Source organism: Homarus americanus, unplaced genomic scaffold (assembly GCF_018991925.1).
Source record: "Homarus americanus isolate GMGI-L3 unplaced genomic scaffold, GMGI_Hamer_2.0 scaffold39155, whole genome shotgun sequence".
NCBI lineage: Eukaryota > Metazoa > Arthropoda > Malacostraca > Decapoda > Nephropidae > Homarus > Homarus americanus.
In genome coordinates, this window is record NW_024737042.1 from 14,837,647 (window position 1) to 14,854,580 (window position 16,934).

A 16,934-nucleotide genomic window follows, 5' to 3' on the forward strand; every position below is an offset into this window, starting at 1 on the left:
ATATACACAGCCCTCGCTTCTGGCAGTTTCACTTTCGTTCTACATTTACGCATCCCTCCCAGACGGAATTCCCACTTTGCAGAGTCCATATATCACTCGCTGACAAGTATAATTTTTTATTTAGCTCATAAAATTCATTACTAGTACCAGGCAGAATATAATTTTGCATTGCTGGAATTCTTACAATTTGATGATCATTTGAATATAAACATCATAGATTTTGCAGTGAACATGCAAATTTTTGAATCTACTTTAAAGTATTTTGTTTACTCTGAGTAAATATATTTATCTTTTTGTACATAATATATGACATTTATATTCAAAATATTCCTGGTCTTACAAAAGAATCATGTCCAATTATATTATCTAACTTTAGTTTGAGTTATTATATTACTATACATAAAATCTAGTGGTTTTCCCCCAAACATTTTCAAGAAGGAAAGTGGCAGTGTGAGGTTGAGTCATATATTTAAATGGACATTAACTTGGCAACATATTTCTCTATTTCTGTAAAGTATAGCATATATATACAGTCAACCTAAACTATCAGTCCCACATTCCCTGCCACATACTGCCGAGAACCTGCGAAACTGAAATGCTCACATTCCAGATCAAGTGTAACCGCTCCACTGACCGCGCGCATGGCTTAAAGATGTAGCACAAAATTAACCCAGTTATCAAAACATTACCAGTTCAACTACCCCCACCCCACCACAGCCTACCCAAGTCAGTAATAGTGATATTATAGTGAGAATATAGACTTATAACCGGACTTTGAGGTTTAACAAAAGGCCCTACAAACCTCTGCTAGTGAATATTGAACAATGATACATGAGTAAGACAAAATCCCTCTATCCGGAACCAACCTCCCATCCCTGTACCCAACCATCTTTTCTACTAATATAAGTCTTAAAAAACATAATATATTGATATTTCTCTTAATTATTAATTGTGTGTACATACCATCATAAGTTAAGATAATATTTTTACAACATATTTGTCTGTGTGTCAAAAAAAATTTTGAGAAGCCCCGGTCTCATCTAATTAATACACTTATATTATATTCACTACAGCGTTTCTCACTTTCTCGCAACCCTTTAATGTATAACCGTGTAAAGTGAGGTTACTATATATATATATATATATGCTGATAACCAAGAAGAAGAAACACAAGAAGTTCCCAAGCCTTTCGTGTAATTCACATCTTCGGGGTGAGTACAGACTAGAGAGAGTAATACAAATCAAGGTGTATATATATACAGGAGGGTGAGACCAGGTCACAATGGTCAGGTATTGGTAATGACCCTACTAATCTTTAAATAGCACACTAACGGTTGGTGGTCAGGTCAGATGGTCCAAGTGGCCGGCCTTCTCACCCTGATCCACAAATCTTCTTAATTACAAAATTGTCAGCTTGTACATGCCGTTACTCAAATTCATGTTGAATGCTTGGTATGTTTAATGAACTAGATTCTATGATGTTCTACTATCAATTGGATACATGGTAATGATGAGGAGGCATTATCCCCAGTCAATGCAATGCTTGTTATCCCTCAAATATGAACAAACAGGCATTGGATTCACAACCCTGTCCCTAACACTGTATTTAATGTTGTTTAATTCTGAATTTGCAAGATCTTTACCTGTCACCTTCATTAAAACTATATTACATTCCTTGCAAGGAACTTTATAAATGCAACCAATTGTGTTGTTGGGGAGTTCTTGATTAACATTTGTTTAAAAGTGCTGCATGAGTTTTTAAATGCCACATTGGCCGTTCAGGTTTTTTGGTCGAAAGCATTCAACATGAATTTGAAATGCTTGGCATATACAAGCTGGACAATTTTGTAATTAGAATTGTGATCAGAATGAAACAGTCACCTACAGTATTGATTTACTTGCATAAATGGATTCCCGCGGCATACTTCTTCATCCTCTCTACAAGCTGTCTGGACTGTCTCCACACCGTTACTGAATACTCCTCTTCGATGATCCAGAGCCCTAGAAATTAATCGTTTGAAATTTCTCAGACATGCAGTGAAAAGTTATGCCTAGATCAATCCTACTGCGCGTGTCCTGAAGATGTCTGACCGCCCCTTTGATGAGTTCAAAAATCATCCTTAAGAAACATTTTGAAACCGAAAATTGAAGTGGATGAAGCCTTCCGTATTGCTAAGACAAAAAAAAGCCCAGCGCTTTTAATGCTGACCATACCGAGCTATTGGAAGCAGTTCGTAGACTACTGTTTTGACCAGCCTGGGGAGCGTGGGCGTTCTGATCTTCAACCAAGATTAGACCTGGAAATTGGCGCACTCCTTATTAGAAATAGTGATTGGACCAGGATGTATGCTGTACAATGTAGTGAATCTCTCCTCTGAAACAACTAGACAATGATACCTTGTGTGCCCTCGGCTATGGTTTAAGTTTTGATGGTTCTAACAAAGAAATTAAACAATGACAGTGTTGACATAGCCAGAGCATTTTGCAATTTGGAGGAAATTCAGTAATTTGACAAGTGAAGAAGTGAACATGTGTAAAGGTGTCGTGTATGCATCTATGTCCAAGCCTTGTGTTCCAAACTGTCCAGAAAGATTCACCAAAGCAATCAAGCCCATAAGAAAAATAAGGATCTACATGTCACTAAAGCAGATAAAGCCAACACAGTAGTGATCTTAAACAAGATGACTATATCTAAAATAGACCAGGCCTCTTATGTGATACTACAACATATTCCTAAACTTATAAACAATCCTCTCAACACTGTCAGCACCAAAGTTTCAACAAAAACTGAAGTCCCTATTGAGAGAGCAAAGCTTCTGCTCATTAAACATCTTCAGCGTCCTCCACTGCCATGCATGTACGGTGTAATCAAGACCCACAAGCCCAGCAACAACAAGACCATCATTAAGCAGTTGGGTCAATCTCTTACTAAACTATCTAAATGGTTGGTTTCTTTACTAAATCCTAGTTGGCAACATTTCTAACTCCAATATCAAGAATATCACGGATCTAGTTGATAAACTCAATAACACACATTAATTACGATTTTAACTGGTCAGCTTTTGATGTAGCGTCACTGCTTTACAAGGTCCCAGTTGATGATTTACTAGAAGTTCCTCATAGATTCCCTGGATAACATTTCACTGCCGTCTCGAAAAACTGACTTCATCAGACTCATCAAACTATGTATTAAGGATTGCAAATTCGAATTCAATAGAATATTATGCTCAAAAATTTGGTATGGCAATGGGTAATCCACTCTCACCTGTATTAAGCAACCTATATGTAAATTCTTTGAAAAGAAACTTCAATAAGTAATATTTTACCACCCTCAACAGTCTGGTTTTTAGATATGTTGATGATGTATTATGTCTCTGGCCATGCTAATGAGGACCTAAAGCTTTCCCTGCACCACAACTTAACTTAACTTAGCCCCCTCGATCAAATTCACTGTGGAATTAGAGGCAAGACTGTAAATTGCCATTCTAGACTGTCTGATACACCAGAATAGGTAACACTTTTAGTTCAGTATTTTATAGAAAACCAACTAATGTGTGTTCATACATTCTGCATTATTATTCTGCCCACCATAATAAGTCAAACAGTCCAGTATTTTTCAGCAATGTTTTCGTGCCTTGAATTTGCAGTCGAATTCATCGATGAGAATACAAATATATATATAATATTGGCTCAAACCTTAAATACCTAGATCTTTCATGAACAAATGCTTAAACATTGCAGAAAACTTTTTTATAGAACTGACCCCAGCCCACCGCGGCCATAAGAATATCTTAATATGCCATTTCTGAAATTCTCACATTCCTGCACAGCTAAAACCTGTGGAGCGTCAATGTGGCGTTTAAAAACTCATGCTGTTCAAACAAATGTTAATCAAGAACTCCCCCAACAACACAATTGGTTGCATTTATAAAGTTCCTTACAGGAATGTAATATGTTTTACTTAGGCCAGACAGGTGAGAATCTTGCAACTAGAATTAAACAACACAAATACAGTGTTAGGACAGGCCAGGAATCCAATGCTCTGCTTTGTTCATTTGAGGGATAACAAGCATTGCATTGACTGGGATAATATTTATCCTCAATATTACCATATGAATTCAGATGATAGTACAAGACATCATGATCTAGTCTTATTAAACATCGAAGCATTCAACATGAATTTGAGTAATGGCATGTACCAAAGCTGGACAATTTTTGTAATATTCAGAAGATTTGCTGAAGTCAGGTAAAGAAGGCAGATCCTTGACCATCTGACCTGACCATAACCGTTGTGTGCTATTTAAAAGATTAGTAGTTTATTCCACCTAATACCTGACCATTGTGGACCTGGTCTCACCCTCCTCTGTATATACACCTTGATTTGTGTACTCTCTCTAGTCTGTACTCACCCTGAAGATGTGAATGCAAGCGCTTAGGAACTTCGTGTTTTCTTCTTTCCTTGTGGTTATCAGCATATACCTAGATCATCTTTTCTAGTGATTTACTTGCATATATATATATATATATATATATATATATATATATATATATATATATATATATATATATATATATATATATATATATATATATATATATATATATATATATATATATATATTATATATATATATATATATATATATATATATATATATATATATATATATATATATATATATATAAGTCCTAATGAAATGTGGATAAGATATGTCTTGATAAAATCACGGGAGAAAATGGAAACGGAGTACCCCTTGTAACTAAATCTTTTACATTCAAGACAGTATATATATATTCACACGAAAATGGAAACAACGGATAACCTTAACTCAAATCTTTTATTCATATATATATATATATATATATATATATATATATATATATATATATATATATATATATATATATATATATATATATATATATATATATATAACCACAAGAAAAAGAAAACACGTTTTTTCCTTGTGGTTACCATCATATACCAGATCACGTGCACCTACAGTGACGTTTTATTATATATATATATATATATATATATATATATATATATATATATATATATATATATATATATATATATATATATATATATTAAATTGAATTTTGTATATTAAAATGCTGTGCTTTTTAACAGAAATCCCCCCAAAATGGCATTAAAATTGAGAAAAAGTGTGATATTGTTAATTTTTTTTAAAATATTGACAGCATGGTAAAACCAATGGCAGATTCGTAATCAGCATGTCTAAATTAGTAAAGAAACATATCAAAATCAACATAAACATAAAATTGTTGCACAGTGTTGTGTGTAAATGAGGCAGAAAGTCAGATCAGCAATCTGGGACTTGGTCACAATTTTCGTGCACTATATCATAGCCCAAGTTCCATTATGCATCTTGAATCACTTAATTTAAGAGAATAAAAGAAATTGAATGACAAAATACAGAAAAGAAAATAAAAAAATAAAGTTTAACACTTCCATTGAAACCTTGGGTGCTGGCTGATCTGCCACCCATATCACTAACAATCTTTCCATTTAAATTAACAATTCGCTTCTTTGTTTTGTTATCACAGTTGAGTGCATTGGTGGAGATCCTTTTACATTTCAAGATTTTTGTGTTTGGTTTTCAAAATTGTTCTGACCATTAACAAACTGAAGCCCAACACCTTACCAATGTGTTTCACATTTTTTATAATGTGTAATCACATCAACTTTCACTTCCATTGTAATCGTTTTCCTGTTCTTGGATGCAGTTTTGCATTTCGAAGCCATGATAAGGGCAGAAAAATAGGGTTAATAAGCAAAAAACAACAGCTTGCACTTGATCACACGTGTTACTGAGGTGAGGGTAAGGCGTACTGACGCTCCCACAAGGCGCGTGACTGGGTGATGCATTACTACCCACCTGCCACTATGCCACGCAAACTAGTTCTCGTATGTGTATACTATAAACCAGTTGTACCTTTGTCGGATTCTTAAAATAATTGACCTTAAGGGACCTCATTCGTATTGGCAGGTTCGTAACTCAGAGACCCCCCTGTACAGTATTTCAGCACAAAATTTCATTTCAGGTGTTTGCATGTGCTAATTCTTGAGAATGGTTCTTCATCAACATGAGATCCCTCTGGTACCTGCAGACCAAAGCAGAGTATCAACAGTAAACAACTGTGTGGATGTTCTTCTGCATTTAGAGAAGGTGGTTGATGATGTCTTCAATTCCATCAGCTCTCATTTAGAAGGTAAGTTTTTAGAACTTGTTAAAAAGTGTTTATTGCCTTTTGCAAAATAATGCTGCAGTAAACAATAGTCTCTATTGTAATGGCTTATTTACTACCAGTGTACAGTACAGTACTTTGGTCACTGTATTTTAGGATTCTGTACTCAAGGACAGTGGCTCCCAAACTTTTTAACATGATGCCCCCTTTTGCTTTTTGCGAAGTCCTCACGCCCCCCCCCCCTTATATTTTTGTATGTAAAATCTACATAGATTTTATTTTTTATTATAATTATATTTTAGTATTGTTGAGGATCAGATAACTCCTTGTGAAAGATTCGACTAGTGTGAGAGTCAGTATGGTATCCATGATATGTACAAGATGCGTAATGAGAGAGAGATGAAATGACAGAAAATGGATTGGGGTGACCGCTATACTTTGGTTTTGCACGGATGTGTGGAAGATTCAAACGGAGAGAGAGTTACTCTTGAAAGAGTTTCTTCATTATATTCTTTTTAAGCAAAAAATAGCAAATTTTGGCAGATGGCTTCACACCTCCCCTGTACCCACCGCACACCCCCCAGTTTGGGAACCACTGTTCTAGGAGGACGGCTCACTCAATGTTAAATTTGGATCCCCTCAATGGTGGTATACTGCCAAGCAGCTTTTTTATTTGTATTTATTTATTTATTTATTTTTTACGGGGATTAGCCCACCTGGGCACAGGTCACTGACCCTCATCGGGGCCTGGGGGTAAAAAATGTAATAATAATAATAATAAAAATAATAATGTTAATTCATAGTAAATAAAATTTATAATAAAAAATAAAAAATAAAAATTAAAATAATAAAATAATAATAATAACAACACTAATAATAATAATAATATTAAAATTAAAGAACCATAAAGAAATACAGAAATGAAAAAAAAGATTAAAAGTTGTGTTGCCAATAATAAGAGAAACAATTGAGACTCTGCAATTGTGTGTAAATGAGGCAGAAAGTCAGATCAGCAACCTGGGACTTGGTCACAATTTTTGTGAGGCCATATGGCAGCAGGGTCTACCATTAGACAACAAACACATTATGCTTCCAATATCTTCCCAGGCGGTAGTACCTCCCTGTTTGGTAGCTGCCTACTACTCGGTGAAGCCCATTGCACCTTACATGATATTGTTTGATAACATCAGATTATTCAATAAAAACAATTTATATGTAGTCTGTAGGTCAGGGGTGTCAAACTCATTTGCCAAGGCGGGCCAGATTTAATATGAGTACACAGTATGCGGGCCAAGTAACATAATTATGAGCACTTCGCCATCACCTCTCAGGTGAGTAGTACGACAAAATAAGAAAGGTGGATTAGGTCTGCGCTCGTGCGAAACCCTTAAAAACAAACAAACACATCAAGTGTTTACTTACCTTGGTCAATTTTATTGTTTGCTACTGCTGCTTCCTGATAATTGGCACCTCTTGGTATGGACCAGTGCATCAAAGTTTGGCACTAACGACTGAGCTGTAGCAACCTTCAGTATTGAATTAAGGTGCGCATCAGTAAGTTGAGACCGAAGCCGAGACTTGTTCAAGTTCATCACAGAAAAGAGTTGTTCACAGACATATGTACTTCCGAACATTGACATAATCTTTGAGGCAAAACATTTAATCCTGGGATAATTTGGTCCAAAATATTGATAAAATGTGCCAACATCAACACTCGAAAACTTGTTCCTCAACACAGAATCACACTGGAGCTCAATTATTTCTAACTGAAGATGTTCTGGTACCTCATTAACACCAACAGAGAATGGGTCCCAAAAAATGAAAAAATCCTTCTCAAGTCTTTTAAAGTCAGCAAATCTTTCTTGGAACTCATTCATTAATTTGGAAATCTTGATGCAGTACTTTTTTGTGTTGATATCAGCACGAAACTCAGGTGTGCCTTGCAGGGACTTCAAGGTCAGAAAGTGAGAAAGAAAGGTTACTCTCTGATAGTTGCCGTTCAAAAAGCTGAAGTTTCATCTCAAAGGCACGAATGCAGTCATAAAACTCTGTCACCAATTTATTGCGTCCTTGCATCTTTGTATTCACATAATTTAAGTGTTCTGTAATATCCACCATGAAAGTTAGATCTTGAACCCATTCATTATCTTTCAGTTCATGCAAATCCCTTCCTTTCTGTTCCATAAACATCTGTATTTCACTGCGCAATTCATAAAATCGCTTCAGTACGATTCCCCGACTCAACCAGCGAACATCAGTGTGATATGGCAGTCTGTGTGTGTTCTCATTTTCCTCCAATAAGCAGTTGAACTGTCTGTTTTTCAGACCTCGTGCGCGTTTGACATTATCCATCTTTAATGTTTTACTACATAACACTTCTTAATGTACAATATATTGCACATTATAAATTTGATGGTTCGGGTTTCACAGCTATTAGTTTTTCCTTGAATTTTGTTGCCACGCCAGCTTTTCTACCCACCATTTGTGGTGCTCCATCTGTAGCCAGACTCACAGTTTGTGCCCAGTCAACACCTAATTTATCCAGTGCCCCCACCAAACCCACAAAGATGTCCTCACCTGTTGTTCCTTTCATTGGTACCAGTTTCACAAATTCTTCTGTTACCTGCATATTTTCATCCACACTATGTATAAAAACTACAAGTTGTGCTACATCACTTACATCGGTACTTTCATCAATTGCAACTGAAAATGCAGTAAAGGACTTAACTTTGTCTTGAATTGACTGTTAATATTCTCTGATAATTCATTAATTCTCTCTGCAACTCTATTTTTTGAGAGGCTTATGTTTGCAAATGCTTGACATTTTTTCCGGGCAAATATCTTCTGAAGCCATCAACATACATTTCTTTATGAAGTTCCCCTTAGAAAACAGCTTCGATGACACAGCTATTTCATGGGCAATCCTGTAACTTGTCTTAAGTGCAGCATCACTGACTTGATGAACACTCTTAAATACTGACCGCTGCTTTTTCAATGACTGCTCCAACTCCTTAATTTTGTCTTCACGTAACTTTCCACTACAGTCAACCCTCACTTTACGCGGTCCCACATTCCGCGTTTCCACGTTTACGCGGTGCCCTGCCAGAACCCAGGATGCTCACATTCCGCGGTGGGTGTACCCCTTTAAGCGGGTGAAGTATAATTTTTTTATTTAGCTCATAAAATTCATACAAATTATCCGGCCAGAATATAATTTACATTGCTGGAATTCTTACAATTTGATGATCATTTTGAATATAAACATCATATATTTTGCATTAGACATACAAATTTTAGATATAATGTTTACTCTGAGTAAATATGTTATCTTTTGTGCAAAATATATGACATTTATATTCAAAATATTCCTGGTTTTACAAGGAATCCAGCAATGTCAATTATATTATCCTTACTTTAATCTGAGGTATTATTTAATACTAAATGTTAAAATCTAGTCTCTTCACCCAACCTTTCTCTTGAAGGGAGGGTTGGTGGGGGGTGGGGGGGAGGGTTGGTGGGGGGTGGGCAGGACGGTTGGGACAGACCGACCATCTGGCTGGTTGGAAGAGGGGGGAAGGCAAGGTGGGGTACTTTGATTGACAGATAGTGTCATGAAGAATATTTTTTTTTTTATTAACTGAAGATATTTGTTTTAGCTCATAAAATTCATACAAATTACCCAGCCAGAATATAATTTACATTGCTGGAATTCTTACAATTTGATGATCATTTTGAATATAAACATCATAGATTTTGCATTAGACATACAAATTTTAGATATAATGTTTACTCTGAGTAAATATGTTATCTTTTGTGCAAAATATATGACATTTATATTCAAAATATTCCTGGTCTTACAAGGAATCCAGCAATGTCAATTATATAATCCTAACTTTAGTTTGAGGTATTATTTATTACTATACCTGGTTTTCCCCCAAAAATTTCTGAGAGGGAAGAGCCAGCGAGTGTAGTGTGAGAAGAGGGGGAGGGAGTTGAGTCCATTATTTGAATGGACATTAACTTGGCGACTGTATTTCTCTATTTCTCTTAAGTATTAATTGTGTGCATGTACCATCATAAAATTAAGATGTTATTTTTACTAGAACATAGGTATTGTGTTGGAAAAAGTGGAGTTTGGGGGTCAGCTGGTCTCTATTTCATTTAATCCCATATGTTATGTTATTCACTTTACGCGTTTCTCACTTTCCGCGGTACCCTGTGGGTTACATTAACCTCGTAAAGTGAGGGTTGACTGTATATTTATTGTACTTCATAGCATGGTTAGTTTCATAATGCCTTCGAACTTTGTATTCTTTGGCCACAACAACTTGTTGATTACAAATCAAACATATTGGATTTCCCTTCAGTTCAACAAAAAAGTATAAGATTTTCCACTTATCCTGTACCACCCGATGCTCTTCATTAACTGTTCTTTTCTTTGAAAACATAATTATGGGCTCAAAAGTAAAAACAATGATCACTGCTGCTTTGGATAATTGCAACAATCTAACTGCCTTGAGCGACTATGCAGGACTAGTACTTGAATGACTGGCCAAGCAAGAGCCTGCCGCGTCAGAGTTTTCATGTCTAATACTTGTACTGTAAGGAGTGTATAGTAGTCAGTCGGCCGTCTCACAACTCGTACAGTGGCACGCTTGCAACCACAATTAACCGTTAAAACCATCTCTAGTCTGATTGTTCTTTCATTGGTGATGTTGATTGAGTATTTTGTTCTAGGAAACAGCAGACTATTTTATTCAGCCGAGGGATACACTCACTATTTAGTTTTAGCTTCTCAAGGTAAGGCTGGAGCAGCAAATGGGCCGCGGGCCGCATGCAAGAGTGTGTCGGGCCGCATGTTTGACACCCCTGCTGTAGGTTATTGACATTAAAATTTAAATATTCAGGAATAATTTCTCAAGGCAACACGTTGATAGTTGTGCAGAAAAATAATTATTTGCCTACTTAAGGGAATACAGTGGTCCCTCGGTTAACAAACGCTTCAGTTAATGAATTGCCTTCCATAAGAATATTCAATTCGGTTAATGAACAAAAATTCGGTTAACGAAATTCTTACGAAAATGTTTCGTCATGCTTTGGCTTGCTCACCAGCTGGAAGATTAGTCGCCAATACAGAAATCAGTTCTAGGGCTTACATTCGTTAAAATTGGAGTAAATATCAAGAAGGTTGTACTATTCAATAATTTTCCAAGTTTTGTTTTAAAATTTTTAATCATTTTAACACTTATTTAACGTAATTGCAGTACAGGGAACTAGTTTTTGGTGCACCCAACAGTCACTTCATTCACCCACCAAGGCCTCAGTTTATATCTCTGTTCAGTGGAGGACACATCTTGCTTGTGGGTCTCTTAAACACAGAGTATTTTTATGTTTGTACAGTACAATTATTGGTCATTCTGAAATTTATTTTACATATTGACAATATGTAGTGCAGTGCAGTGTTGATTTAAAGAAAATAATCTTGAATTACACCTAGTGAACTTAAAAATTTTATGGGTGAAATGACTGCATGAAGCATGGGGTGACTTCTCTTCCACCCCCACTTCCTTCTCTTCTCCCTTCTCCTCCACCCCCACTTCTAATTCCCATCATCATCATCAACCAGGGGCCTTCTACATACACACCTCAAAGTAAGTGTACTTTACTGCATTTTTTTTTTTACTTTGTATGTAATTTTCGGTGAGCTGGAACCAATTACCCAAAATCCCATTGAAACAATGGTTTCGGTTAACGAACGACCTTCTGGAACGAATTGTGTTCGTTAACCGAAGGACCACTGTACAGTAAAGCCTCTATTTACTGGACTACTCTATGAAGAAGAAAATCTGTTAGCATATTTTATGGCATATAAGATACACCCCTCATTTTAGCAGGAAGTATTTAGGAAAAACTTTTGTGTGTATTTTCCTCCTGTAGCCATAGTTTTCTTAAAATAATATATACAGTACCAGTAAATGTGAGGAATAAATAAAAATAATACTGTTCCAATAAATAAGTTCCAACAAAAAATACTCTACTGCCAAACTAGTATTGTAAATAAATGTCAAATGAAATTTTAAGTCACCAATTGCATATACCTTACCCCCTGCTTCACCATAGTAACGGAGACCAGCAGGGACGTTACCTCTGCCGACTCCCTAGCAATGCTCCACACCACACACTGCGCCCTCCTCCTGCTCCTCCACTGAGCCAGCTGACTTGTGTGCAAAGAAATGTATATTCCCTTTAAGTGTTTGCCCTTAGGACAATTATTTCTTTTACTTTTTTCACTATGTATGTAGGATGGTGTGTGCATGTAACTGAGTATAATAAGTGAAGAAAGTTACATATACAGTGACCCCTCGGTTAACGAACTCAATCCGTTCTAGAAGGTCGTTCGTTAACCGAAAAGTTCGTTAACCGAAACCTTTGTTTCAATGGGTTTTTGGGTAATTGGTTCCAGCTCACCGAAAATTTCCTAAATTCAACAAAAATGGTAGAAAAGTTCACTTACTTTGAGGTGTGTATGTAGAAGGCTCCTGGATGATGATGATGATGATGGGATTTAGAATGGGGTTGGAGGAGAAGGAAGAAGAGAAGGCATTGGGGTGGAAGAGAAGTCACCCCATGGCACCATTTCACCCATAAAATTTTAGCTCTCTTGGTGTAATTCACGATTATTTTCTTTAAATAAACACTGCACTGCATTATATATTGTCAATATGTAAAATAAATTTCAAAATGACCAATAATTTGCTTGGAAACACAGAAAAAAAGCGTTTAGTTGAAGAGAGTCTCAAGCAAGATGTTACCTCCAGTGAAAACAGAGAGAGACTAACGCCTGTTTGCTGTGTTAAGAGGCTGGATGCCGCGCATTAAACTAATCACTTTACCTTCAATTATGTTCAATAATTGTTAAAATGACTAAAAAATTGAATATTAAACTTTTAAAATTATTGAATAGTATGAACTTCTTGATATTTACTAAAATAGTAAGGAATTTAAGCCCTAGAACCGATTAATGTATTGGCGGACTGAAACTAAAGCTGGTTGCCCGGTCAGTGCAAGCGAAAACATGTTGAGGTCGGTTCGTAAGAAATTCGTTAACCGAATTTTTGTTCGTTAACCGAATTGAAGATCCTTATGGAAGGCAGTTCGTTAACCGAAATTTCGTTAACCGAGGCGTTCGTTAAACGAGGGGTCACTGTACAGTATCTACCAAAATATATGAGTTGAAAACAACCATAACACCTTACAGCTAGGCCCAGTAGCCTGGTGGTTACTATGATGAGTCTAACCTGGCTACAATGCTGCCCGCGATGGTAACAGATGCAAATGTAAAAAGAAGGTTATCAGGTATGGCATTAATAGATTGTAATGCTTGTAAGAGTTCAGAAATGGTTAATGCTTAGCTACCTCTGAGGAGTCGGGTGTCTGCCATACGGACATTAATCGTCTCAGGTTATCATCATCAGTACAGTATATATAAATTGAGCTTTTATATTTGCAATAATATTTTTTTTTATTAATTAAAATTTTTAATAATGTGCTTAAGCAAGCAATAACATATTTTTAATTCTGGAGTTGGGTTAGGTAGAATTTAGCTTAATGGAGACAGCAACTGGGGATTCAATAGCTTATGGGAGACCTCTACTTAACATATAGGACATAGGCTGGTTATTTAGCCATTTTTCAGTCAAAAAAGTGCGCCCTATATGCTGTAAATTACAGTACAGAGTATGTCGAGAGTTCGTTAGGTTTGAAACTTCCAGCTTTATTGTACATTACAGTAGTAACATCTCCATTAGCCGGAATCCCTCTTAACCAGAACTCTACGATAGCCGGAATTGAAATTTTCTCAGAAAATTGTTCCAAAATCCAGAATTTTTCTTTGGGAATGATTTTCCAAGGGGAACAGTTTCTGGAAAATTGCAAGACAATTTTCCCAGTACCTGGAACCTCCGGAAAATTCCGGGGATGGGGGAATTTTTTTTCCGGGTCTGAGAGATGGAAATCTGGCGCATTTTCCGAAAATTCAGAGAAAAATTTTCCTGTATAAATTCTAGAAAATTCCTGGGGATAGGAGATATTTTTCCGGGTTCGAGAGATGATGTAATGCGCAATATCTGGAACTTCTGAGAACGTCTTTCCATTACACAGAAAATTCTGGGGATGAGGGATTTTTTTTCGGCTTTGAGAGATGATGTAATGTGCAATTTCTGGAACTTCCTAGAGTATTTTTCCGTTACCCGGAAGTCTCTCATTTCCAGAAGTCTCTGCTACAGGGAGGGGGAAAGGGGGGGGGGGGTCCCCAACTTACGAGCGCCCGCTGATACAATTGGGGTTAAACTTTAAATTTACAGTATTTTATTTACCTGATAACTTATTTTTTACTTTCATTTACTGTATTGTATCATTTCATTTCATCTTTTCTCTTAAATTAAGTGATTTCAGATGTACATTGTATAAGGACTTAGGCTATGATATACAGCGGTTCCTCGGTTAACGAACACAATTCGTTCCAGAGTCATTCGTTAACCGAAAATTTCATTAACCGAATCCATTATTTCAATGGGATATTGGGTAATTGGTTCCAACTCACAGAAAAGTACATAAAAAGTAAAGCCAAAAATGTATAAAGTCAGAAACACTCCTAAAATTCCCCTAAATCGCCCTTAAATCACAATACTATATATATACGTACATATACACTTTTACTTTTAAATCACTACTGTAATGTGATACAGGTGATTAATTTTTATCTCTTGTGCAAAATATATGACGTTTATATTCAAATTATTCGCTGTCTTGTAAGGATTCCAGCAATGCAAATTATATTCTCTTAACTTTAGTCTGAGATATTATATAAGATAAAATTTGTAAGCCTAAAACCCTGGCTGGAGGAGAGGGAGGGAGGGAGGGAGGGAGCGAGCGAGCAGGTGAGGTAATATGTTTGACAGTTGGAGCCAAAAGTCTCGTGTGTGTTTATTAAACAGTCCTTAAGTGACTAAGCTTCTCTCATTTTAAAATGCCAGTGAAATGACCTGGGAGAATATAAATTACATTGCTGGGATTCTTGTAAGATAGTGATTAATTTGAATATAAACAAGCTATAAATTGCACTAGACATAACAATTCTAACACCATAATCATTTAGTACATGTACAGTATAGGTTTGCACTTAGGTCATTTATTTCTTTTACGTTTCTTTTAGTATGGTGTGTGCATGTAAATTAATAAAAATAAATGAAGAAATTTATGTAAATCTACCCAAAAATACAGTTGGAAAACTTTACATTACTAAAATGTACTAAACTAGTGTACTAAAATTTGTATCTCTTGTGCAAAATATATGACGTTATATTCAAATTATTCACTGTCTTACACACTGTCTTGCAAGGATTCCAACAATGTAAATTATATTCTCCAACTTTAGTCTGTGATATTATGTAAGATAAAACTTAAAACCTACTGTATAACCACCAAACCCTTACTGGGAGGGGGGGAGGAGGAGGGGGAGTGACATGTTTGACAGTTGGCGCCAAGGTCTAGTGAAGTATTTATTTGTTTATTTATGTCCTTTAGATTGAGTTTTGTTTTTTGCTTATAAAATGTCATAGAAGTGACCGGGAGAATATAATTTACATTGCTGAATTTTTATAAGATAGAGATTAATTTGAATGTAAACATGTGATAATTTGCACTAGACAAAATTTAGATATCATTTTGTATTTATTTTGATTACATGCACATACAGCTTTGCCCTTAGGACAGTGTGTGCATGTAAATGAGTTTCAATAAATGAATAAAGTTACATATATCGAGCCAAAATAATATTTGAAAAACTTTATGTAGACAGAGCTTGGATGGCTAAATTTTAGAACGACCAATAATTTTAATATAAAAAATGCACAAATATTAAAGAGCACAATTTTCTTGATATTTACTCCACTGGAAACGAATGTAAACATAGAACAGATTACTGAATTGGCAGACTAATCCATCAGCTGATGCTCACAACAAAACGTGTTTGTCGTAAGGATTTCGTTAATCGAAGTTTTGTTCGTTAACCGAATTGAAGATCCTTATGGGAGGTAATTCGTTAACAGAAATTTTGTTAATCTTACTGTTCGTTAACCAAGGGACCACTGTAGTGGGATTTTAAACATAGTTCTGTAAGTACGGTATGCACATGGCATGTGTTCCAACTTATGTACAAATCCAACTTAAGAATGTCCTTAGGAACGGAACTGTTCATAACCCGGGGACCCTCTGTATATCAATTTGGTTTAAACCCGCTCAGTACTTTATATTAGAACAGTGGAATTTAATACAGTAAGTTTTGTATATTTCTGATGGAAGTACTGTACTGTATGTTCTCTTCAGACATCAAATCGTCTCCAGAATTTGAAGCAGAGGGCAGCAAATGCTCAGGCCAAGGTAGACAAATTGACAGGTGCAAGCAAAGCCACTCAGGTAAGTTCTGTTTCCCTCTTATTTCTCTTTATTTTTCATTTCATTGTGGCACAGAATCGCTCAGCCTACTGTACAGTATATAATTTTAATTAGTTTATAAATTCATTTTTTGAGCATATTTGCACTCAACAGATATTTATCAAAAGGCAAAGTCTTATTTTCTTTTTATCAAACTGTTGATCTCAAGTACTGTACAATGAAACTCCTATTAACAATTTTAAGTTGGTCTGTTCCTTCGTGTT

General features: G+C 35.8%; 1 protein-coding gene across 1 annotated transcript in view; it reads left to right on the forward strand.

Annotated features, from left to right (window-relative positions):
• LOC121872528 (WASH complex subunit 1-like) overlaps positions 1-16,934 on the forward strand; it is a 96,973-nt gene that overhangs the window by 30,199 nt on the left and 49,840 nt on the right. Inside the window, exons 2-3 of the mRNA XM_042375312.1 lie at positions 6,073-6,240; positions 16,601-16,692. Coding sequence (XP_042231246.1) covers positions 6,099-6,240; positions 16,601-16,692 — 234 coding nt within the window. The 5' untranslated portion in view covers positions 6,073-6,098. The remainder of the gene's footprint in view (positions 1-6,072; positions 6,241-16,600; positions 16,693-16,934) is intronic.